Source organism: Dermacentor silvarum, chromosome 1 (assembly GCF_013339745.2).
Source record: "Dermacentor silvarum isolate Dsil-2018 chromosome 1, BIME_Dsil_1.4, whole genome shotgun sequence".
NCBI lineage: Eukaryota > Metazoa > Arthropoda > Arachnida > Ixodida > Ixodidae > Dermacentor > Dermacentor silvarum.
The window spans coordinates 180,577,307-180,602,854 of record NC_051154.1 but is presented as its reverse complement, the minus strand read 5'-3'; the positions used below and the strand labels follow the sequence as shown (position 1 = coordinate 180,602,854).

The 25,548-nt window shown below is 44.3% G+C and overlaps 1 protein-coding gene across 1 annotated transcript; it reads left to right on the top strand.

The window, feature by feature from the left end:
* Positions 1-720: 720 nt before the first annotated feature.
* On the top strand, positions 721-24,059 carry LOC119436480 (glutamate dehydrogenase, mitochondrial). The gene is made up of 11 exons (XM_037703334.2): positions 721-1,292; positions 2,641-2,841; positions 3,394-3,480; positions 5,525-5,613; positions 5,707-5,805; positions 6,554-6,691; positions 9,844-9,984; positions 13,560-13,764; positions 16,982-17,073; positions 22,573-22,635; positions 23,647-24,059. The coding sequence occupies exons 1-11, from the start codon at positions 860-862 to the stop codon at positions 23,764-23,766; spliced, it is 1,668 nt and encodes a 555-aa protein (XP_037559262.1). The 5' UTR covers positions 721-859; the 3' UTR covers positions 23,767-24,059.
* The last annotated feature ends 1,489 nt before the right edge of the window (positions 24,060-25,548 follow it).

Here is a 25,548-nt window from a genome sequence, read left to right as displayed (position 1 = left end):
TTGGCTTGGCTCCTTTATCAACTGACTAACGACGACGGGGGCCAGCCAGCCATGACCTCCTGACCATGACCTTCCTCCATGACCACGGTGTAAGAATAGAATTATTCTTACACCGTGGCCATAACGTAGGTGTGTACTTGGGGGGAAAAATGTGGTGCAGCTATAAGAAAGATCTGTACAGCAACGCAAATTTATTGTACCAGTCTATTTACCTTTAAAAGTGCCTGGAAAGGTGACAATATAGGTGGTTAACCACATTTGCACTTCCTTCAGTAAAATCAGGACGATGGACGGCGGGCTATCGGCATCACTATCACTTCTCAGCGTTGCTGGAGGAGGGACTCTTATTTTTTTAGAGGCTGCTCAGATTGAAAAATTCTGCTTACAAAATATCCACGCACTTTTGGAAGTAACCGATGCAGGTGTAAACACTACCGAGGGTGAGCTTTTCGTTGCGCCATAAAAAACTGGGTCCATTAATATCGGTTGTCAGTCCCTTTAAATCGCGCGCGCTTTGTTGTAGAAAACAAGTAGTATTATTTCACAGATTATATAATTTGGTCAGTTCAAATGTATTTTTATGTAAAAAAACAAGTGTTATTTAAATTCTTTAAGACATCCGTAAAAATAATTCAGTCCTGAGAGTTTGTTTTAACACTTGGCCGTTTTGGCGCTGCCGTGCCTTTGTATATTTAATGAGGTATATATTTGGATTCGCACTAATCGTATCCAGTTGCCAAGCCCTGCCCTAAAAGTGAAAGTTAGGTCTGTATGGGTAGAGGAGTGAGACCCTCTTAGCTACTTTTTTTTTAGTGTGAGAGATTTCAGTTCGCAGTGACCGGAGGCAACCACTTTCAAGATGCTGAGGTGCGGAGCAGTCACATTGAGGCAACTTGCGAACGTGTACGGCCAAGCAGGAATATGTCGGAAGACCGTGAAGTCTGCGATCGCGCCCATGGTTTCACAATACCAGAGGCGGAGTTACTCGGACCACAAGATGCCCGAACACCTTCAATACGTGGAGGAATCGGAGGATCCGTCGTTTTTCCACATGGTCGAGTACTTCTACCATCGAGGCTGGCAAGTTGTTGAGGACAAATTAGTGGAGGAGTTTAAAGGGAAGCTTAGTCTGGAGGAGAAGCGCAAGAAGGTTCGCGGGTATCTCGCCCTTCTCGGACCTTGCCATGCGGTGCTTGAGGTGTCCTTCCCTTTGAAGAGGGACAACGGGGAATACGTTATGATCAACGGGTGGCGGGCACAGCACAGTCATCACCGGACGCCCTGCAAAGGAGGTAGGTTTCTCCTTTCCCGAAGGGCGCGACTATGCATGGAACGCCGCGGTATGCGCATACGCCGCATACGCAGGCGGCCCTGGAGCGCGCGTGACTCGTTTGGTCCAGCTCCAACGGGTTTCCGGACGGGACCGCTGTTCGGCCACCTGTTTCAAGCTGGATTTAGCGAGGGCTATGGGAACCACTCGAAAAAAAAATATAATATATATGCTGCGCACGTTTTCGAAGCCAGAGAGCACGGCCTGTGCAACCCATGCAGGTGCTCAGAAAGTTACCCTCTCGGCGCATGCTCTTAAACGCCTTCTCTTTATCTTTAGTTGCTTTCTATCAACGGGACAGCACCGTGATGGATAGCCACTTCACCAGCTAAATGACAAAGGAAGCCATTCCCGTTGAGACTTTTACTCTTCAAACAATTTCCCTTTCAATTTTCGTTATCATGTGGAGGTCAACTGCGTTCTTTATCATCAAATGACCCTCTGCGTCGGTAGCTCTAGGTCGTCAAGGTCCACTCCTTCCTGACAGACCAACGCCTCCATGAGCTACACACGTGTTTTAATTCGGAAAACGGCCAACAAAAGCTCGTTTTTTTTTTTAAATCTTTTTTTTTTTTCTATCCGTTATTTAAGTGCTCTACCTTGCTTGCGGGTCGGAGGATAAATTGGGTGCCGCAGTCTGCTAATATTTTCTGTGGTAATTTTCATTAGTAGAGACTTCACTCTTAGCTCGTTTTACGCACGGCGTTAAACGGCAATCCCACAGTCATGGCCCTTAACAAGGTCATTTTGATATATGCTAAATAGTTGTTGCAAAAAAAAAAAAAATACAGGGTACATTGTTGTATGTCATAACCCAGTATCGGCTGTGATTAACAACAGTCACTGTCAAATTTTGCTTTGTTTTCTGTGCAGCAATTGAAATTGAAGCTGAATATTTGTAGTGATGTGTTAACCTGCATATATGCCGTACATGACTTCAGCAGAAGTTCACAGTTCACATGCATTTGCTCATAACTAGTTTCATTACCATAGTCAAACTTTCAAAAGCAGGCTTGTATTAGTTTGCTCTGATAGTTAGAATAGTCAAGTGCAGCAATATCCTGATGCCGCCTTTAAAATTGTGAATGCTGCTTTTCATAGATTTCTTTCTTTTTCACCCTTAATCAGCTGATACTGCTTCATTGTAAGTAATGACTGCCTCTAGATAAATATTTGACAAATAAAGGAGACGAAGTGTTTTATTTAACTGTAGTAGTTCTCACTTCCTTTGCAAATGTATTTTGCTAGAACGTTCATTTCTGCTGTCTGAACATTAACAAATTTGTTACGTATGTTTCACCTCTTTGCAGGTATTCGGTACAGCTTAGATGTGAGCCTAGATGAAGTCAAGGCTCTGTCTGCCCTGATGACTTTCAAGTGTGCCGTGGTGGATGTTCCCTTTGGGGGTGGCAAAGCAGGACTGAAGATCAACCCCAGGGAGTTCAGCGAGTTTGAGCTTGAGAAAATCACTCGAAATTTCGCTCTACAACTGGCGAAAAAGGGCTTTTTAGGTGGGTTTTATACTTTGTCGTGAAATTCTCAGTTGGTAAACCTTTTTCGTGATGCACTTTGGATTGGTAAGCCGGTGCATTGAATTACACAACTTGTATGTAAAGGTTACATTAGCTGGTGTCTTGTTAGATATTCTTGGAGCACATTGCCCATGTGCTGTGTACTCTATTAAAAAAAAAAAAAAAAAAAAGTCTGGCATGGTGCTCGCGTGTGCTTTGCCCTGTTCATTCACATTTTATTTCCTACTCCGTTAACAAACTTGTAATGCATTGTGTGTTTAGTACACATGCTTGATAAGACACCTTTTAAAATGTGAAGCTCCTTCCTTGTGATCATTTTGTTCTGAGTGAATTGTGAAATAGACATGGAGAATATGAACAAGGTAGAGTTCTTTTTTTATTCTTTCTGTGAATTATGTCTTACTAATTGACTCGCTGTGACCAGTGTGTCACTGGCTTAATTACTTGTAGACTATTACATAAAAAAAATGGCAGTTTTCTTTCCTCACAAATACTGTTTTATAGACTGTACATATATCATTCTACCTTTAGGTCCCGGAGTTGATGTGCCAGCACCTGATATGGGGACTGGTGAAAGAGAAATGAGCTGGATTGCTGACACCTACTCTCAAACCATCGGTAGGAACTGACATCACTTGAATAGTAGCATTACTCTCATTATTTCTGTGCCGAGTTGTGGGGCTTAATATGGGCTGAGGCAGTGGCATTTTGATGGGGAAGAATGTGAGTACACTTGCATACCTACACATTTAGGTGCTCATAAAGTATTTCAGGAGGTCAGAAATAATATAGAGCCCTCCACTTAACATCCTGCATAGCCCACAATGCATCTATGGGATGTAGAAACCTAGCAGCTATTTTTATTTGCTTAGAGCTTGTACAGCTTTTCTGTTACCTTGGAGCATTGTGTTCTTTCTGCCTAATCAATCTGAATTTAACTGTATCATGTATGGATATGCAAAACCTGCAAGTGCACTTCTCCACACAGCTTCTTTGACCTAACCAAGATAGCGGACCTCGGGCTAGAATCGTAATAAGAAATGTCACAGTTTCGCCCTAAGGGCGAAGCAATGAATGCGATAGCAACACAGCAATGTCATACGAAGTAAGATGAGCGGCTTTGGTAGCAATATGAATTGTAGTAAACATGAGCTGATTAAGTAAGCAGGTGTGCTGCGGTGTAAGTAGACGGACATGAAGAGAGACTCGATGACCACGAGAAGGCGCGTGTGAAACGTTGGTGTTGATGAGAAGCGCTTCCCGTGGGCAGCGCGTGCGAAGGGACACACCTGTAGCGCTGCACTGCCGATCCGGGCAGCATTGCATGTGTAGCGTGCGTTGGAAAATGGGGCCCGACTATTAGTAACTGAATGAACAAGCGTGGTGTGAGCGCGCACAAACATGAATAGATCACACTGAATGACTGCAGACAACGACTGTCAAAACGCCGGCAGCAAGCGCATTACGCTGCAGCGGGCGAAGGTACGTGTGGTCTATCGCTTCAACGGAAACTGAGCGGCGAATGCACGGCGCATGAAGGTCAGAGCCGTGTGGAGATAAGACATGGTGTGGGCGAGCGACGAGCGCGGTTGTTGGCAGAGTAGAAGTGTGCCCCCGCCCCCCCCCCCCCACTCCCTCCGGCGCTGGCTTCCCGCTTCCTTGCTTGCGCGTGGGAGATTGAGTGCGTTCGCTCTCCGTGATAGCGCGCGTCCCCGCACGCTTCCGCTTGGGCATATGGCGCGCGGCGAAGCTTTTATCTATAGGGAACCTCACGGCGACGGTGACGGCAGAAATGCGGTTGAAGTGTCCATATAATTGCTATCACAATAAAATGTCACCATGTGGGTCGGTGACCTAATTCCTGCTACCTTCTGTTCCTTGCACTGTCCAAGCTTTGAAAACGCCTGACTCAGCTTTAACGGTGCTACTAGCGGGAACGCGACTATCTTACCATTTGATATAAAGAGATTATTTGCATGATGAGCATTACCATGTTAGTTTTACTTAGTTTCACTACATTACTTACTGCGGATACATTGTGATCTATTAATATATCTTCATTTACTTATATCTGTATATCATTATTTATCATTTTTGTAATTGTACTGATTCAGCTACCGTTCTTGCCTTTGTAACTTTTATGTGAACCATGAACAGGAGGTCCCAATTCAGTTTTTACTATGGGACGCCCTTCTGTACAGCTCTATCTGTAAGAGCTTTTTGTGAAATAATAGAAGATTGATTGATTGATCGATTGATTGATCAATTGATTGATCGATTGATCTTGGTTAGGGCAAGTGAGATGTGTGTGGGAAAGCCTGCTTACGGAATTTTAACTTGTCAGTTGGCTTCACTGCAAGCATATGCACACAGTGGGGAAGTTGGCTTTTGTAGTAATTTTAGTAGTTTTTTGGAGTTCTGATTATAATAGCTATAATTATTATACAGCACCATTTTGGTTAAGTACTGTGTTTCAAGGCATTGCTACCTTATTTGCTAACATTACTGTTATGGTTACTCATATCGTGCCATTTATTAAAGTTGACATATTTATTTATTTTTTGTGTTGGCTTGAATTGTCAGATTGTATAAGCGAGTCTTATTTTTATGACCGATCTCTTTTTGAGCCAGCTTACTTGGGTCTTATTTTTTCCTTTGTCAGGGCATAGTGATTTGAACTCTCATGCCTGCATCACCGGTAAACCTATCAACCAAGGCGGCATTCATGGCAGGGTATCTGCCACTGGCCGTGTAAGTTCTCTTCACTGTCTGGGTGACAAGCCTCAGGTTTGGCTCTTTCATGCGGAGGCATGTGCAACTGTTTTCTGTGTTTTACCTCTTTAGGGAGTCTTCCATGGGATCGACAACTTCATCAATGAAGCAAGCTTCATGAGCATGATTGGAACAACCCCTGGCTGGGGTGGAAAGACATTCATTGTTCAGGTAGGAATGTCTTAATGCACCTCTGTGGCTTTAATGTGGTGTGTCAAAATACTGTATGAACCAGAATATAGGTTGAGTGGGAATATCGGTTCACCCACCCCTTACTTTGAAGTGAAAAAAAAAAGGAAAAAATGTTAAAAAATTCACCGAAAAGCGTTTATTTTCACAGTGGTACTGCCACCGATAGCGAGCGCCACACACGAAGCCCACAAGTGTGTCCTCAAGCTGTGGATGTACTGCACGACGCTCATGAAATGACACTTTATGTGGGTTGCATGCTGACACTTTTCCCCTTTTTGTGCACGCCAATATCGCGCACTTTTTTCAGAAATGCCAAACTGGCGCTGAGTAGCCATGTTGCCATTTGCTTTGGCAATGTCTACAACTGAACGCCACTGAAAACTGTCTCTTCATGCCGCTATTCATTGCTCACCAGACAAAAAATAAAAAACAAATCGCGCTTGAGGTTGATCGGAAGAGCACACAAGACACAGCGACAAGAAAAAAAAAGAATGCCAGCAACACTGTTATTTGGATATGGACACTGCTTTGGCTATGTGTTTGTCAGCATGCACATCGCAGGTTGCCAGGCGGCGACTTGCGTTCTGCAAAGGACCGCTCTATAAGACGAGGGGTGACTTGAGCCTGCTTTTTTTTTAAAGAAAATATCGGCAAACAGGTGCCTTGAATGCACTATTTACTTGTGTGCTTTGTGCTGGTGTTCACAAGGTGCAACTCTTTCTTATAGGGTCTTGGAAATGTCGGACTTCATTGCACACGCTACTTAACAAGAGCTGGTGCTCGATGCATTGGCATCCAGGAAGTGGATGGCTCCATATTCAATCCTAACGGAATTGATCCAAAGGAGATTGAAGAGTGGAAAATTGTAAGGATTTATCATTCAGTACTGTCAGTACGCCTGAATTGATATTTGTTGTGTATATTTTTGGCCCTTCACTAAACTTTGGCCTAAACTTTGGCCTAAGTTTAGATGGCAAAAGTTGGGTGTTTCTTTGCTTTCTTTTGAATTTATGAGTTGATATTTTTGAAGCAATTGGTTTTGACCAGAAGAGCCTCTCATGATTCATGTTTTTGGGGATTATATTTATGAATGATAATAGAATGTTTCATTATCTCACTAGCAATTCGGCTTGGTGTGTATGCAGAAACTACAGTACACCAGCACCATGTATGTGCAGGTGACATCTGACAATGGCAGTCATGATAACCCTAGACCCTGCACTAAATTGTTGTATGAAAGAGTGTTCCTCTCTAGTGGGACATCACATATTTAAGACAAGAAATACTGCTACACTGAAGCATACTTAACTCATATTTTACATTTTTAAATTTCTCCCTAATTTTTACATATGTAGATTACGATCTCAGTTCGCAGTGTTTCATGTGGGTGAGAAACTTTTCAATCCTTTGCACATATCTTTTATGATGGGGCACTATTGGATAATTGGAGCAGCCAAATGGAATCCAGAGCAATGTTAAAGAGCAATTTTCATTAGTGTTGGGAACGGTATGATGTAGATGTACGAATAAGAATCCAGGGCAGTTTTTTAGGGCAACTCATGGCCAAGTACCATTTGAAGTTACTAAGCATTGAAGCTACTTCTCAGTCACTAAATAAAATAGCTTAATATTATCGAAATATCTGAAAGTAACTATGTTGGACCAACTAGTCTAACAGGCGGTCCTGTAATATTATCGAGCTGGTTGCCGAGGCCATTATGGAATTGGTTCATAGTGGCTGCGATTTCCTTACACCTTAATGGGGCTCAGCAACACTTTCTTAAAATCGTAAACAAAGCTGCTTAGTTAGAAAATCCTGTCATAAATATCTGAGCCTAATATTATTCCTGCATTTGCAGCAGTTAGCTTACGTTGTAGTTTTGGTTAAAAGATCGGCATTTTCCTTCACCTTTTAAAAACTTCTTTTACTTCCCTTTACACTCCTATGCACATTTAAGCATAACGGCCATCGGCCACAAGTCTTAGATGTCGCAATTGAGTAGTGCCTCCAGCAGAAGCTAAAGTGAAGAAATCTCATCACTGATAAGGCAGTGGCACCATTTAGTGATAAAGAAATAGCTCTGCACTGATATGACCTTTGAGAGATGGGGGATTGGAAGAATGGGTATATGAAGGTCACAGTGTGACCTTCTCAAGGTCATGCTGATATGTAAACTCACTGTGGTGATGGGCAAAGCATGGGGGCATCATTCTGTGCGAGCATGGCAGAACAGCTCTTAGTGCAGCTTTAACAGTTAAATGCAAAGGAGGGAAGGGTGCAAGGGCATGGCAGCATGTTCTTTACAATGACTGTTCATATAAGGCGTATTCAGAAACTTTTTGTTGGAAAAGATTCATGAGGATCCGAGGAGGTACTGTTTAAATACCAGACACAATCTTAACTTTCTATAAGAGGTGTTGTGGGGACTCTTTAAGTGACATTTTCTACCTTGTGACACATATTGTGTGACATCACTATCTCATTTAGGGTGTACATTTGAGCAACCTTTGCTGATGCCATGGCATTCTAAGTAGCAGAACAGCTGTGGCCCGCTTGTTTTCGTTCAATTATTGTTGACACCATGTTAGTGGTTAATGCGCCTTAGTTTTGGAAAAGCTGGTGAAAATGTGGCAGCAGTGTATACCATTCTGAAATGCTGTCTGCACTTCTTAAGTGGCTCAACAAGGACATTCCTGATCAACATATTGGCTTGGAAATTTGCATGCTCCTTTTGTTTAACTTTGCCAGTTAGTGACTAAAATCTCTGGAATGTGGCTTTTTAGGAAGAAATCATGTTTAGTACTACTATTACGAAATCCCTTTCATATATCATAGCATTTTTGCTGTGCTAAAATCAGCTCATCTTAGCTGCACCACAGATTCAAATATGAACTTGCTGGCTTTTTCAAAGCAAGCTTTACAAATTTGGCATTTGGAAAGCAACATAGGTGCCATAAAACATGTATTTTGCACACTTGAAGTGTTAACAGTAGCCTAACTTCCAGTGAAGGAAAGTTTGTATCGGTTTGTTGGTGTGTTTGATTGTACACTTTCTAAAACTTTAAAATTCCAATTACCGCATCATAATATGTGTATGAGTGAGCGTTTTTAATCCAAGAAGTTTGGTTCCTTGTAGTTTACATGGTTCAGCATGTGGTTGGTGGCTTCACACCAACATACAAAACATGGCAGCATATATGTCATGATGCTGTGTGCACTACAGAGTGAGATGTACAGCTAAAACAAAAATGTAGCTTTGTCTATGACTGAAAGAAAGTACTGCTGGCTAACCTGTGCATTACTTTCATGCCAAGCAAATATAGTGTTTACAATGTGCTTAGACTGCTTCCCACTGTGGTGTTGAAGCAGTACCATATTGAGCAATACGTATAATCATATGTCAAGAGAACTGCTCTGATCAGCCATATATGCTGTTACGAAGCAAAAATGCTTTTGTATAGCATGAAATTGGCATTACAGTACAAGTTTTTAACACAATCTTTTTTCCTGATAAATTCTTAATTTTTGTTCACAGAAATTCACCATGCTGAGTCTTGGTGGCAGTCAGTGAAGCTGTTTTTGTTTGCCAAATTGAACAGGGATGGAATTCTTGTATTTGTATAAAGGTACTTGTTGCTGGCTTAGTGTGTTCAAATGTAAAGATTGCATTTTTTTTTCTCTTTGTGCTGTACTAGTTCATGCTGCTATGCTTTCTTTGTATCTGTATGTGTGCTCCTGAAATGTCAATCTTATTTGTAGACATTCGGATTGAGCGTTGTATGTTGTATTTCTATAAATAATGTTGACATGAGTGTTGCAGTGAAAGGTTGTGGTAGGAAGAATATGGAAGTGTGAGACTTATGTAGGTGTTCAAGGTCACTTGACTGCCTGACCACCCTAAGGTAACATCAATAGTATTTCGTGTTTGTCACAAGAGAATCTGTGCCTAGAGGCAATCTCCTTTCCTACACATACAACAGCATGAATGTAACGTTTTGATCTTGTTCTCTGCTCAGAACAATGGCACAATCAATGGCTTTCCTGGTGCTGAGCCTTACAAGGGTGAGAACCTCATTTATGAAGATTGTGACATATTTGTGCCAGCTGCGCTCGAGAAGATAATCACCAAGAATAATGCCAACAAGTTTAAGTGCAAGGTAATGACTGGTATTTCTTATTTAATAATTTAATGGGACCTCAAACATTCATGTAACATTTCAGTCCCACAAAAAAAAAAAAAATTTTTAAAATGCGTTAGCGTTGGGAGTGCTCAGTGGGAAAAGTGTGTGTGGTGTGTGAAGTGTGGGAAGCCGGTCACGTGGTAGAGGTAGAGAGGGGATCAGAGAGCTTGAAAGAGCATACATGTATATTATGTACATATAAACGAGAAGAAAGGAAAACGAGGGGCGCGATTTTTTATTATCGTATTTGAACGATTGTAAGTCGACCTCTTTCTTAAAATTTGAAAATCTGAAGTGGGGGGAGGGGGGGGGGGGTTGACTTACAATCGAAAGCAAAACATGGCACTGCCAATAAAAATGAGGCAAACGTGTTATCGGGGGCACTAGGACGTGGTTAGAATTTTATGATTTCTCTATGGCTTTACCCGCAGCGTTCAGCTATTCTGCGCGTTTGTTTGGAAGGGCTATTTAACAATTTAAAGAGTTTTACAGTGCACACAGCACTCATGGGGGTGTCTATAGTTGATGGAAGGGCCTCTGTTCCAATCGTGGCGGCACTGATCCTCAGAACGGCGGCGCTTCCAGGGAGTATTAATAGTTCATGTAAGAGGTGACACCACTCACATATTTCTCTATCTCTGTAGCTCTTCGTTTGATGCGTTCGACTTAGCTGCCGGCCACGTTTTACTAAGAAATTTTCGTAGTGGAATGCGTCCACGGGTATGCCCCCCCCCCCCCTTTTTTTTTTCCGACACACATATGGGGGGACGACTTACAATTGTGTAAATATGGTAGTCAAATCATAAGTAGCCAACAAACAATGACACGGACAGCGTAGTGTGCCATTTTCCCGTCCACTTTCTGGAGGTATTTGTCTCTTACTAGAGCTAATCCTGGGAGTGTTAGCCAGTGCCACCACTCACGGCCATGGCAGTTGGATGTAGCACATCCTATCTGCTGCAGGCGTCGTGTAGTATGTGAACTTTTTGGGTGAAGACAACTTGTCAATGAACCCATACGTGCTACCTGAAAGCATCAAAGCTACCAGATTCAAGACCCTTGCTATGCAATGAACGAGAAGAAAGGAAACCGAGGGTGGTGGTCTGCTCCGGACCACCGTCAGTTGCACTTTGCTCCTTGAAGAGGCAGGGCGTTTGTCGAGTGAGCTCCTGAACAACACTTTGCATTGTGATGAATGCGGTTTAAATCGTGGATCCGTTACCTCAAATAGCTGTGACGTAATGCTAATGCATTTCTCTCACTTTTACCGATGAATCGCCACTGAATTATTCGTCTGTCATTTACTACGCTGGCTATGTGTAGTAACATTGTAGGTGAGGGGTGGCCTTACTCAGCGCTGCAGTGGTGAAATAGCTGTGCCAATTGCACCAAATTGTGCAAAGAGCAGTCTTTTGTGCTCCAAAATCCTGCTCCAAAATGTCACTTTAGCAGGAAACTGCGCCAAGCCTGGGTCAAATTAAGCATAAGAATGAAAGCTTCTTTCTCTTGATGATGCCTTGGTAGCAATAAAACCAAAACCTAAAGCACGCCATAGTTGGCTAACACCATCATTATGATCATCATCCTGGAAGCTACCACCACTCCTAAAATGGTACTAGTAGTTGGGATGCACTTGAATGTAGAATTAAAAAAAGAAAAAAAGACAAACAAACAAGAACATGTGTGCATATTGTAGGTTTTGCAGAAGCCTGTCAGAGTTTGCCGACATTTTTAATGTTTTACTCATGGTTAAAAAAAAACTTGCTTTTCTTGCTGCTGAAGGTGTACGTGTTTTGAGTTCAGTTTTTTTTCATCGCGCTATTCCTCTCGGTTGTCATTGTTGCCGTTGTTCGTACACTTATGGCTGAGGAAGCTCGCAGACCTGGATATTGTTTAAAATTTTCTTACATCTTCTGAAGTGTGGAGTTTGGTTTGCACGAGGCTCATTCGACGAGCGACGATCAGGAAAGGGCATGACGCCCCTTTACTCCACAACACACAAAGGCACTACGGAAGAGTTCGTTGACTCTCCAATATGACGCAGAGAAGGCTTCAGGATCAAAACATCAATAAACATGGATTTATTAACCCAACACAGTGTGAGAGTCACTGCACTTACAGGCAAAGGCCCACTGCAAGACTGAGTATGCGCACCCGCTGCACTAGGGCTAACCGGGTAGCAGGCCACGTAGTGTGAGCAGAGGTTTCATGTAACCAACTCGTAGCGGGCCTTTGCGCATCTGCTGCTGAGATAAAGTGCTCAACGGAAAAGAGCTCGGGGGAAGAGTCCACCCGGGGGCCGCCACTTGGGCGGCCAATTAGAGTGCGTCCCAAGGAGAAGCACTATTGTGCAGGAAATTAGCTCCGACACGCTGGCCGTGTCCGCCATGTTGCCACTTGGGCGGCAGTTACCAAAGATTGAGCTAAGCAACACGCGCAAGCTGGGGGATGACGCACGGGACGGCACCTAGATCCCCACAGAAGAAATTGGGCATGCGGGGAAATTGCGGGTATGGATGGTTTCAATGGTTAGCTTTCAATAATGCCCCAAAAGTAGCTGCCCTAACAAGACAGTCCTTGCAATATGATGAGGTCCTTGTGAAGTACTTGGCAAAACAGGGGGGAAAAAAGTGTTTAGCCAGCAATTGGGGAAAAAAAAAAATAAACTCTACTACAGTCAAAACTCATTAATACGTATCCAATAAGGAATTCAGGTTTAAATATAGTCGTGATAAATATCCCGCCCTGTCGCCATTGAACCTAATGTATTGGCTGACTGCTTAAACTGTGTAGTCGATTAATGCGTGCCAAATGGTTAGTGCATGATATTTACTTCATTTTTCAGCGTGTACAAATGTGGCATTAGCAAAATGTTGTGCGTACAGACCATAGATAGCGAAATTGCGTCACACGGACCTTTTCCGGACTGCAGTCGCTATCGATAGTGATGTCAAAACATGGTATCCATGACGTGTTTCCTGCTCCCATAACTTCTAGCGCTTCCATGTCGTCGTGCATGGTGTGGATCATGGTCCTTCTGTATTCGATGCGGCTAGTGAGTTGACCATCATGAGGGTGTTCGCAGAGAAGTGGGGACTGATGGAGAAACTGGCTCGCGGCCTTGCTAAGTTTGAGGATGCCGTCGTCTCTGCAAGGCTGCTATGGCGGCAAGTGAAAATCAGATTTTCTGCTGCCTGCTCGCAAATACAACTCGTCTGCGTGTGTGTCACGTTTTTTTGACCGGGAAGTCTATGGCCACTATTGTTGGTCCCCTAGGTCCCCATTGTTGGTTAATACATCGCGTAGTGCGTACCTGATCCACGTTTCCCGCCAACTATGTATTAACGAAGTTTTACTGTACTGTACTAAGGCAAGCCTTAGTAGTCTGTTTGTACAATTCAAAGTCCTCAAAACAGAAAGTTGCATTCTTTTAGTACTCAAAAGATAATACATTGTCTGTTCTGTCCTTCAGCATGAACATAAAAGCTGGTGTACCCGTTGCAAATCCTCGCTTGTGCTGTCTGTGAACTGATTTTACCATCCTCTGTCAGATTATTGCTGAAGCAGCCAATGGACCCACGACTCCTGCTGCAGACAAGATTCTCATGGAGCGCAACATTCTGGTCATTCCCGATTTATACATCAATGCCGGAGGTGTGACAGTCAGCTACTTTGAGTGGCTCAAAAACTTGAATCATGTCAGCTATGGCAGGCTTCTCTTTAAGTATGAAAGGGAGTCCAACTACCACCTCTTGGGTGAGAATTGTCTTATTTTTAAAGCTTGTCTCCTTTGTCTGCTCTTATTTGCAAGTTATCTGTGGTGCAAGCACACTGAAGTGTATTGTGCCCTAGCATACATGATTTGCAGTGTGCAAAGATACATGAGAGTTTGCAGTGTTTGACTGTTGCTCTTGAAGTAAAACAGTTATGTTTGCACATTTTATGATGATTATTGTTGACCTTACTGTTCTTCTAAAGTAGCCTGCATGCACCTGAGGTGCAGGAGACCTAAAGGTTGGAGGTGCAGCAGGACATGCAGCGAAGCATATACAGTATAAGCTTTTAACAGCTGACACAGTAAAAGTACAGGATTACTGCAGCTTGACCATAACCTATGATAGTCATAATGATATGGGCTATGAAATTTACTTGCAGTGAAAGCTCGATGGTACGAATCTCATGGGGTCACGAAAAATATTCGTATTAGCCGAAATTTGTATCATCGAAACAATTAAAACTACAGTCGAATCTCGATAATTCGAACTCGAAGGGGCCCGAAAATTTGTTCGAATTAAAAGGACATATTTTTAAAGTATTCGTGCACCATAGCACGATGCACGAACGGTGCGAGTCGTGAAATATCGCGGCGAGCAAGCGCATAGCAAGCGCGGGCCATGAAACTGCCCAGGCTGGCTAACGGTCGCTTCCCGATAACGGCAGAAAACGAAGCTTCAGGGAGCGGGCGGCGCGGGCACACGGGTGCGCGCGGAGACCGTCGAAGGTGAGGGAGGAGGGCGGCAGGGAAGCGGATTTGGCCGCGTCAACTCCGCCGCTTCTGTGGCTCCCCTCGCCCTCCCTCCCTCCCTCTCAACTCCCTCGTAGCTTTCTCACCTTCGACTCCGTGTGCGCCCGCCACCGTGCTGGCGCCAGCTTATTTTAGCCACTCCTTGAAGTTTCGTTTTCTGCCGTTATCGGGAAGCGAGCGTGTGCGGGCGTGGGCAGTTTCGTTGGCCCGACTGCACCTCCGCCGCTGCTTCCCTCTGCGCTGCTGCCGCAGCGTGCAAGGTCAACATGCGACTAAAAAATAGAGGAAGCATAGAGGAGGGTTCACTGCCATTTTATCCGCGTGGCTGAGACGTCGGCACTAGTGTGTGCTAGAATACGGTTGTCTAGAACACACTAGTCGGCACCTACACGCTTGTTCCGGCGCGATGCAGAAACAGCGACCTTGCAATTTGAGAGAGGGTGAAATTTCCGCCGCGGGTTCCTCATTCCTTCGCGCGTGGCATTGAGGGGTCTCTCCTGAGCTTTTGCTCTACGGCGGTGTCGGAGCAATGCCGGTCGGAGGCGCCGCCGCGTGATTTGGCGCGCTGCTAAGAGCATTGTCGGTGCGCGGTATGTTCGAAATAAGCGTGTTCGAATTAACGAGATTCGACTGTAGCTAAATTAAAGTCAGAGGTGAACTCACTCAGGCACATGTACGTAAAAAGCATTTATTTCTTGAAGAAAAAGTCTCTAATGTCCTTCTATCTCGGTAGACAATCCTATCTCGGTAGGCATAGCTCGCTGCGACTAGGTAAAATGGCGCAAACACAAAGAATGCGGCCCGAAGCACAGCAGCCACTCCGTCCGATGAGCAGCCGCCGAAAAGGAGGGAAAGTACAAAAGGGGCGCCACCGCTTCAAACTCTTCGCGCCCAGTCGCGGAGTCCGCGCTGTCTGGCGCCACATCCGCGCCTCCGCACCAAAAGAGAACGGGAGAAAGCGCGTGACTGCGCGCTGTTCTCTTTCGCGGCCGTCGGTGGGGGCGGCGTTTATTTGTATCAACCGACGCAGGCCGGAAATCGATTCATAACAACCGTTCTCTAGCACGTTGCAAAGTATCGGGGCTGGGCCGGGACCACAGAAAAATTTGTATCATCCGGAAATTCGTATTAGCCGTGATCGTATCATCGAGCTTTTACTGTACTTATTTGAGGCACGTGTGTAGAAAGTTGATGTATACTCAGTCACATTATGAGTGACAAGAAATTGACCGTGACATTCAGGTTTTCTCGGAAGTTTATAAATAGCTCAGTTGAAACAGCTCAGTTTGTTTCGTTAGAAACATGAGAAATGGTAAATACTAGCTTTGATTGTGTTTTTGTAGCAAGATACACAAAAGCAGTGACTGGCCTGCCACATCAAGTCCACAAAAATAATGGCAAATTCAGCAAATCGCACTGGTGCGCATTGGGGTGCCCCGATGAGCCATTTCATCGAATCATGGTCGCACCCGGTACCCCTAAGGTCCCTAGATATTTTTTTCTAGGGACTTTAGGCGCACCAGTGGGCACACGTGCGCATCGGGGCGAACTGCGGCTGGCGGTCTGTAGTTCACAGACCGCCGGCCGACAGCGAGATCTGCCTCTCACACGGCACAAAGGATTACCCTGCGGCACAGCGACGTGACCACTCGGCGCCAGAGGAGTGGTCGCGGCTACACTTCGGCGTCGCTGGCAGCTTCACCACTGCTAATCACTCGCCACCGATATCGTCGCTAGGCCTTTTCCAGTTCACTTCGAATCTGTAGCCGACGGCGCTTCAGAACGAACCGCTGACGCTCCTAAGCAGCAATGTTTTGTTACCATCGTTGCCACTTTACCCTCTCCTCGCAATAATTTCACACGATGAAGAAAACATGCTGATATTTGCGGTGCCACCAGCTACGATGCGAGCATGGCCGAGCCGCGATTCGCTGTCCGCTGTCGGTAGCCATGCACTGCAGCTGAGCTTGACTTGTATCGGAACTCTCATTAGTGCTAAACGTTTCACCGTGGACATGGTTATTAATAAAGTGAACATTACGCGTCACTTTACTCTAGCGGACATAATTTTGCCTGTAATAGAAGCTGGATAACCACTGTTCGTTTCGCCGGTCGCGGCGACGCGTCGGTGCAGCGTCGATGCGCTCTTTCTGTAGTTCTTTCGATGGTTTTGAGAGTGATAAACACCACTAACAAATCTTTGGCTTAATAAAGTTCATGTTCAATAAAATTTTAAAGCCATTCCCCCTGCGTTTTTTTTTTTTTTTTTTTTTTGGCGGGAAAATTTTGTCATTGCCATCTTGAATTTTGGTGCCATTCCGGGATAGCGCCCCCCTAACTTTGCCGGTAATTTCGACTTTCTTGAGGGGGGGGGCGCTTGCTCGGAATTTTACGGTAGTCATAAGATGATGTGAATGGAAAATTGTTATTTGTGCTCATGTATTGCAGAGAGTGTACAAGAATCCTTGGAAAGGAGATTTGGCAAGGCTGGTGGCCGTATTCCTATCATGCCAAGTGAATCGTTCCAGAAGAGAATCTCCGTAAGCATACTCTATACCCTTACCTTGGTACTTGGAAGTGTGACATTTCTTTCTTCTGTTCTTTGTAATGTGGTACAGATGGAACTGTGCTGAAAGCATAAAGCATAGCTTTTTTTTTTTTTTTTTGCCATCCATCTGTTCCCCCTAGCCACGGATATAGCCAATGCAGTCGGTTCTCCATTAGCTATCTTTCATTGTTTTCACGCTTTTGTTGCATTTCTCTCTGGTGGTTGTTCGAGTGTTACCGCCTCCATGCTGTCTTTTTGTTTGTGCCAGATCGGTATTCCTCGTACCTGCGTAGCACGGAGCTCACTCAAGGAGAATGTCGAATCAAAAAGAAGCCTTCGATAATATTTGGTCGCACATTATTTAGCATAGTTGTTGGCAGTGCCACTTCAAAAATATCTTGTAATACTTCTGCTCAACTGCTGACATATGTATAATTTGCTTACGAGTCTGGACCTTCTTTGCAACCCTGCATGATCAGAAGAGCATATTCCGTGCTTGTAATTTAATTAGCTTTCACATGTTCCACGGCAGAGCTATAGATATATACTGGAGAGGTTCTGCACATTAGAAGAAACCTGTCAATGTCTTCACTGTAACTTTGGTTTAGTTGCACACGTACTAGGTCATGGTCTAGTTGACATTTTTGTTCTTGCTCGTTTGAAGCGTGCCGAACGCGCAACACATTATGCAAGTTTAAATCGTAGAAGCAGCATTTTAGTGCAAAGTATGCTCATGGAAAGCTATTCTATTCAAGAAAATTCTGCAGAGACACTTAAGACTGCTTATGTGTGGGAATGCGAAAGCATTACAGTCGAACCCACTTATTACGATCCCAGATGTAACAATCTATCGGTTATAATGACCACATTTCAGTGCATTTACGATTTTCCGACCCTCCCTATAGAAACTGCTTCCAGATACAATAGGTGTTTTTTAAATTACCGTGCTGCTACAACGAACGCTTCGAACCCAGTCACGGTAAAAAGAGGGCACACGTGAAGTGCTGAAGCACAGAAGCACGACCAAACTGGGCGCACCGCAGCATGCTCCCCGCTCCAGTCCTACAGCGACGATAATATGGCCTTCAGTATGAGCTAGCGACCGCCTCGCTCGGATTTCGGAAGCCACGAAGGTCACGCGTGGTCGCGCGCTTTCAAGGCACACGTCGGACGTGCCCCGTACAGCATAAACAGCATGGCGTGTGTTCTATCGCGGCCGAGACATGCGTCCGAGCCAGTGTACGGTTCGGGCGCCGCCCAGACGGACGTGTCCGAGACGTGGTTCGTGGCGAACGCCGCAGAGACAGAGGAGTCGGAACAGGTGTTTAGTGCCAAGAAGAATGATTATTTATTCGCATTGAACACGCTTTATATAGAGCTCGCGCTAGCAACGCTCCGACGCCACAGTGACGCGCCCGGTGCTTTAGTGGGACAGAACACTCTTCCCTTCTTAACAAAAACAAAGGGTTGTTAATCTACTTGGACTTTTTCTTGACGTCTTCTGACTCGTATCTGTCCAGAGGTCGTCGAGTACGCCTGCTTCTTTGTGGCTGTGGTGCTGTGCCTGGGTCATTAGCTGACACTGCCCCTTTGGTTATTCTTGGATCAGGCTCATCTTCGTTTACGTCAACCTCGTCATGACTGATGATGTGAACTGGTCCCCTCCGCGTTGTCCAACATTGAGCGGCAATGCGTCACGGTGGTGGTTCCGTGCTTCCGGCTGCGCCCCCAGTGAGGGGTCGTCAAGGCCACTACTCGAAATTGCCCTGTTTCCTTCGCAGGATGTTTCGATGTCCGAGGTTTTATCGTCAGAGCTCCTTAGGTTTTCAGGGGCTTCTGTGTCTTGCAGTTGAGCGCGAGGCGAGCTAGACGTAACAGTTCATCTTTGTCGCAAGTGGTCGACATGGGTAAATCGTACATGGTATCCTATTCTGACAAGATATGTAGCTGGGCTCACAACTTGTTCGATGATTCTCTCCTGCCAAGATTCGACTTCACCTCTCAGAGTCTTGACATACACTTTGTCGCCAACTGAGAAGTACTCGGCTGACCCTCTTTGCTGATTGTGTTGGTCAGCCACTTTTCTCTGACGATCCAACATATCCGCAAAGCTTGGCATAAGTAAAGACAACTTTACACGAGGCGAACACTTCAAGAAGAGTTCAGCTGGCGTGCGTTGGTGCGATATTGAATGCCACGACAGCATCACTCTCGTATTCGCATAATCGTCTGTGCGGCACGATATGCATTACACCTGTTACAACAATTTGGAACAACCATCTATGTCTTTCCACTATGGGAACAATGGCCGCTCAAGCATTCCTCTTGATGCAGCTCGAGTTGGCGAGAACGCTATATCACGCACTGCGGCCATGCGATGTTGTAAAGGGTCGGTGGTTACTACGCCGTTACCAGGAGATCACAGTATGGCGGTGCTTCGTTTATGCGTTGCCGATTGCTGATTGGTTCATGGTGACGTTTTACCTTTCGAACATTGTGTTTTTTTTTCGCCCGAAGCAACATGGATAACTTAATTTAACGGATCTTGTGTGGCTGACGCACAGTCGTAATGCCTTCGCAGACTGGTGGCATGCCGCAGTGTTTTCCCAAGTCCACCCAAGTAGAACGCTTCGCTCTCATGTGCAGGATACAGTCATGTCCTGCTGGTAGTAAAATATATTGCAAGCTCTTGAATAAATATGGCGGCTGCGCTTGCAGTTTCGAAATGACAGGTGAACTAAACCGGTAACCGTTTTGAAAGAGCTGCGTAATGCTGCATTTCAATCTTTAGATGAACGTTTCTAATAGAAGTTTGCTGTTAGGTGCAGGAACGCACCGGAAATAAAAATGACACTGAAAATATGGTTTTCAGACCAAAGTGCTGCTGACGCCAGCTTCAGTGCAGTTAATTTTTGAGCGTCTTTGAGGGCGAATCCATATATAATGAACTACTGATATAATGCCCACTTTTCGCAGAACTATCAAGTTCTTTATAAATGGGTTCGACTGTATACCGTTTGTAGACCCCGGAAGGTCATGAATGCGCTCATTTTATACTCATGAATGGTGCCACCTCCTCCCCCATTAGCTGTGCTGTCACATGTCCAATGACGCATGCACTAGGTCACACCTTTAGTTAGCCAGATGGCTGCGACGTGACATGTGCAATGACGCACGCACTAGGCACAACTTTAGTCAGCCAGAACCGTGGAGCTGCCGTGGCGTCACGGAAGCGTGCTTGTCTCGCACCCTGGAGGCCCAGGTTTGATTCTCACCAAGACCAAAATGTACCAATTTTTTTCTTTCAAAGCCATTAATTTACTTTGTTACAGGAACCTCCCTGAGAAATTTGACGTCAATCCGAGCGTTTTTTGACATGTTCTTACTCTTTGCGCTAGAGATAAATCGCTCAGGAGCAAGCTGGATCTTGTGAGCGGCTCTTTTTAAAGAGCGAGCGAGCCGTGGTTCAGTAAAAGTGAGTGGCGGTTCTTTTGGAGAAAGGGAGCCGGTTCTGTTGTGTTCACTGAGCCATGCCAATGCGTTCCGTCAGAGCCGGGTCTCCTGCTGGGTGCGACTTCCGCGCCATCTATTAGTGGTACGAGAAAGCAACTGCCCTCCCGCCCTTCCTCGCAAGAGTCACCTTCACCCCCTCGCCTTCGGCTGAAGAACGAAAGAACCGCCGCTCACTTACTGAACCACGGCTCCCTCGCTCTTCAAAAGAGCGGCTCAAAAGATCCAGCTCGCTCCTGAGCGCTCAGGAGTGAGCCGGATCTTTTGAGCCGCTCTTTTGAAGAGCGAGGGAGCCGTGGTTCAGTAAGTGAGCGGCGGTTCTTTCGGAGTGAGGAAGCCGGTTCTCTCTCGTTGAATGAGCTGTGCCGAACCGTTCCGTCAGAGCCGGGTCTTCTGCTTGGTTTCGAGGTTTCGATTTCTGACCGACGAATGGTGGCCGGTGTGGGCAGACTCGCGCTACTGGTACTCGCTCGCAGTGTATGGTGTGCGCAGCAGTCCCTTTGATTTTTGTGCGTCCTATCGTGTGGCACCCGAAGACACCGAGGGGAGAAGTAAAGAAGCTTTAGTTGGGCAAAGGGTGGTACCGTTCGTTGCCTGCTGCTGTTCGAACAATGTCTCACGACTCTCGCCAATCGCACATCGTGCACCTCTGGCCCAATAACACGTCGAAGATGGTCTTCCGTGTCTTTAAAGACAACAGGTGAACGTACAGTTTACGTCCTGGTCTTCATTTGTGCCAATTAGTGTAGTCATGAAATGTCACCCATGACATCCACTTCAGTGCATTTTCTGAGCGTGTATCATTAGCACGTCATTAAAACGAGGCAAATGATCTCTTGTGTTGTAATAGAACTTCATTTGTTTTTTTTTTGTTTTTTTTCTTGTTTTTTTGTTGTTTTTTTTTTGTCCTGGTGCATGATGGCATGATCGCCAGTATCACGCATGTGCTCAAGAGAAAAAAAAAACGAAAAAAAAAAAACCGAACGGTACGTGCGGCAGTTTTGTGGATCTTTCGTATGATTTTTGTATTGTACTTCAAGAAATGATTTCTACATTCATTTTGCATGGCGTTACAGCTCACTCATATTATAGTGAACGTATGTATGTGAATAAATGAATAAAGTTGAAAGATAATGTACAATCATTTTGTTTTCTTATTTTGACTAAAGTTGATTTTAAATTACCACAATAACAGACAAGCTTCCGTAATGACGATAAAGTTGCATATTTTTTTTTTCTTAAAGAAGTATATCGCATTCTGCCTGTTCAGTATCATAAGCATTTTATCCCCAATATAAGAAAAGAAAGTTTCATTACAACTAAAAATTCACACTTTTAATATGTAAATATATTCTCTAAACGTAGCGAAAATACCTATAACACGGTTATTAAATTATGCATATATCGTTTTTTCCAAAGCCAGATAACTATGGAATATGCATAACACAGGTTACACGTTTGAGTGAACCGGTTCATTTCAGTGAGCTGAGCCGCTCCAAGCCGCTCACTGAAGTGAGCCATTTTGCCCATCTCTACTTTGCGCCATCGGCCATTTTTGGTACCATATTTTGGTCACGCCGACTACGACGGATTTTCGCGTAATTGGTCATATAATGCTTTTATAGTAATAATGAAACTACTTTGGTAATTTTCAGTCTGAATGCCTCATTGATGTGCATAAAGCTGGCTCTGCTATATTAACTGCCTATTTCAGTTAAAATTGAGACCATATCTGGTATATAGATGTATGTTGAACACTGCTCAAAAAGTGCTTGACGTTGCGCCAAATCAGATTTTTGCCTGCACCAAAAGGTCCAGTGGCTGTTCTGCCACTGCATAAGCAATGTTTTAAGACTTGTGTTACTGATTCTAACCGTTGTAATTCCTAAAAAATAATTTGAAAAAAGAAAGCAATAAGTGGCTATATTAGGCTATATCATGAATGTTTAGGTTTTTCATATTCTGTGCTTAAACTGTACAGGGTGCATCAGAAAAGGACATAGTACATTCTGGTCTGGATTACACCATGGAAAGGTCAGCCAGAGTAAGTAGGAGTTTGTGTGCCTTACCTTACCTTTTGCAGACAACTGGGTCTTTCTTTCCACAGTTATTTTGTTATTGCGAAAGTTATTGAATGGTTTCTATAAAATTGCATACCTGCCAACTCTCCCGAATTGTCCGGGAGCCTCCCGAATTTTGAACACTTCATATAATCTCCCGATTATACGAACGCGACCTTAAATCTCCCGAAACGTGGCCGCCACAGCACAGAGCTTGTTTTTTTTTTTATTTTTACGCCCCATCACTATAATCCTATTACGCCCTATAAAATAACCATGCGGGAAAGCAGCACGAGAGCAGTTAGTCACCAGCATGCACCTTGAATCGAAGTAGCGGCCGCTGGCACTACCACGTACGCGAGCAACCGGCTGGCGCTGCCATATTGGATTTTCCAGATTGGCTTGTCTCAGGCTGGCTCACGTGTTTTTAGTAATGCAGTCGTTCTATGATTGTGAGTGCGCTAGGCTTCAGTTGGCTTTGTCAGGTCGTCAAGTGAAGTGAGGAATGCCTAACTATTCTTTGTGTTTCTCTGAGTTCACTTGAGAATGATAGATAACTATCGATGACTCTCTCAAAAGCCAAGAAGTAGCTGCAAGTATTTCTGAGATGATACGCGACCGACTTCACAGGCGCACGTTGTACCACGTGCGCCTGTTAAGTCGGTCGCGTATCATCGGTCGCGCACGTGTACCACGTGCCCCCCCCCCCCCCCCACATGCGGCGGTCTACCAAATTTTCATGTTGCTAAGTTGGCAGGTATGAAATTGTGCAGCTGTTGTCACTGTTGGAAGTTTTTATTTTACTTAAGATACTCTGTGCCAAATTCACATTTTTTAAAAAACCTGTTGTGTACAGCACTTGTAAAGCTTTGATAACTGTAGAGCTACCTAAAGGCACACACATATGGTTTATAAAACTTATTTATGTTCTTCTGAAATGTGTGCCTTCAATTACATGTATTGAATGCTCATATGTCTTCCTTGTTCTAATGCAGCAAATCATGCGCACTGCCATGAAGTACAACCTTGGGTTGGACCTTCGTACAGCTGCCTATGTGAACTCCATTGAGAAGATCTACTTGACATACCGTGAAGCTGGTCTCACCTTCACTTAGCTTAGCTCATTCATCAACAGTGTGGACTTGCATCTCTGCTTTGAATGAAAGCACACTCCACACATAGCATACTAGCCAGTCCTCTAGACCTTTCCTATCTGCTTATTGGCTCTGCAGGCTGTTTCACAGTGGTTCTGGACCATCTGCAGGAGTATCTTGCTGGGTCTCACCCTACCATTAATGACTAGGCCGATTCATCAGCCACAGTGGGTCCCACAAAACCTGACCAAGTGTGCACACCAAGGACTGCCTTGCTTAAGGCTAAACTATTATGACAATAAACCATGCCGTTAACACAAATGGCGCACAGAGCTTTCTTATGCATTTTTAATGCTGCAGGTTCAGCAAATTTCATGCTTGTTTGTTATGAATTTTCCTTGTTGGAATTGCATCAGTCACATTTTTTTTTTTTTTTTTGTCCCATTTGTTAGCCTTGCCTGGTTCAGTGGCAGTAAAAACAACGCTGACAGGGATGCATCTTGTCAGCAGAATGCTTAGCTAGAGGCACGGCATTCTTGATTGATCATATTGGCAGTACCACTTTTAATGCATGTTGGTTACCTAACTCAGCAGAAGCAGACATAATGAAACTTGGGGGCACTTTCTCTCAGCACCTGTGTGCACCTACAGAATGGGCAGTAAATATGCGATAACTGTCCATAGTTGCACTGATGTGTCACATTGAATCTGACATTAAGAATATGGTGCACGCAGATCTTTGCCGTACGTGACGTGAGACTTTCCTTTTATTAGTCACCATAAATATATTGCAAAATGTTTTCATAAGACAGGATGAGTCTGTATCTTGCAAGACGCCCATGCATTAGTGAGCCCAGACAAAGTACACTTATCATAACTGTATTGGGGGCGGCTCTGCTCTGCATGGATGAAATCGATTAAATATTACTTGTTATTTGGTTTAAAAGTGGACACTCGTATGATGCTGTGCAGGAAATACTATACCCCATTTCACACTTAGCAAGCAGTGCTGCAGTAGCTACGGAAGTAGTGCGGTTATAGAAGTCTCGCCCCACACTCAGACGGTGTAGTTGTTTTTGATTTATGATGGATTCTACAGAATAACTACTTCATATTACTGCTAGAACTTGTGGACGTAAGGTTACATCAAATGGCATATTATTTATGCACCTTTGTGCTTCCAATATGCAACATACTATGTTCTGGTTGCAAGCGCAAGCGGTGTGCTGTGGTTGCTGGTCGTAGAAATCTGTCACTCTGCTTGTTCGGTTGTAAATAGATTCAGATCTGCGATGCTTTACATGTAATTACCATCGTACATTGTGACATAAAAGTATGAGAATTTTACATTCAATTAAATGACGCATACCAATATCTTTCATATGTGATGCACAATTTTTCGGTTGCAAATGCAAGTAGTGCAAGAAGTCTCTCTAGCCTTAGTAGCGTTGCCCACTGTGTATGAAATTGCTATCGACTTCTAATTCAGCCTTGATGGGACCAACTAAATTGATCTAATTATTCGGCAGGTCGAATTAATAGAACAGGCAGAAAAAGAAAAAAAACACCCAAACACATTGCTGCCTCATTTGGCAGTATTTAAACGATTGTAATGCACCTCCAAATTTTACTTCCACCCACTTTTTATGGTTTCATACTTCACAGTAGAAAATAAGATTCACCACATTTAATGGGGACCCGATCTTTAAAAAAAATGGCATGCCTCTGATTCTGACAATTGGAAGTAATAGAAAACCTGCAGAGCTTACGTTCACAAAATGGAAATTTATTTACACTCAAAGG

Excerpts from the sequence above, each read along its gene's own strand:
- LOC119436480 (XM_037703334.2), top strand. The coding sequence starts at position 860 with ATGCTGAGGTGCGGAGCAGTCACATTGAGGCAACTTGCGAACGTGTAC. Across the intron at positions 2,842-3,393 it reads GGCGAAAAAGGGCTTTTTAG|GTCCCGGAGTTGATGTGCCA; the intron begins GTGGGTTTTATA and ends TTCTACCTTTAG. Across the intron at positions 17,074-22,572 it reads CGTTCCAGAAGAGAATCTCC|GGTGCATCAGAAAAGGACAT; the intron begins GTAAGCATACTC and ends TAAACTGTACAG.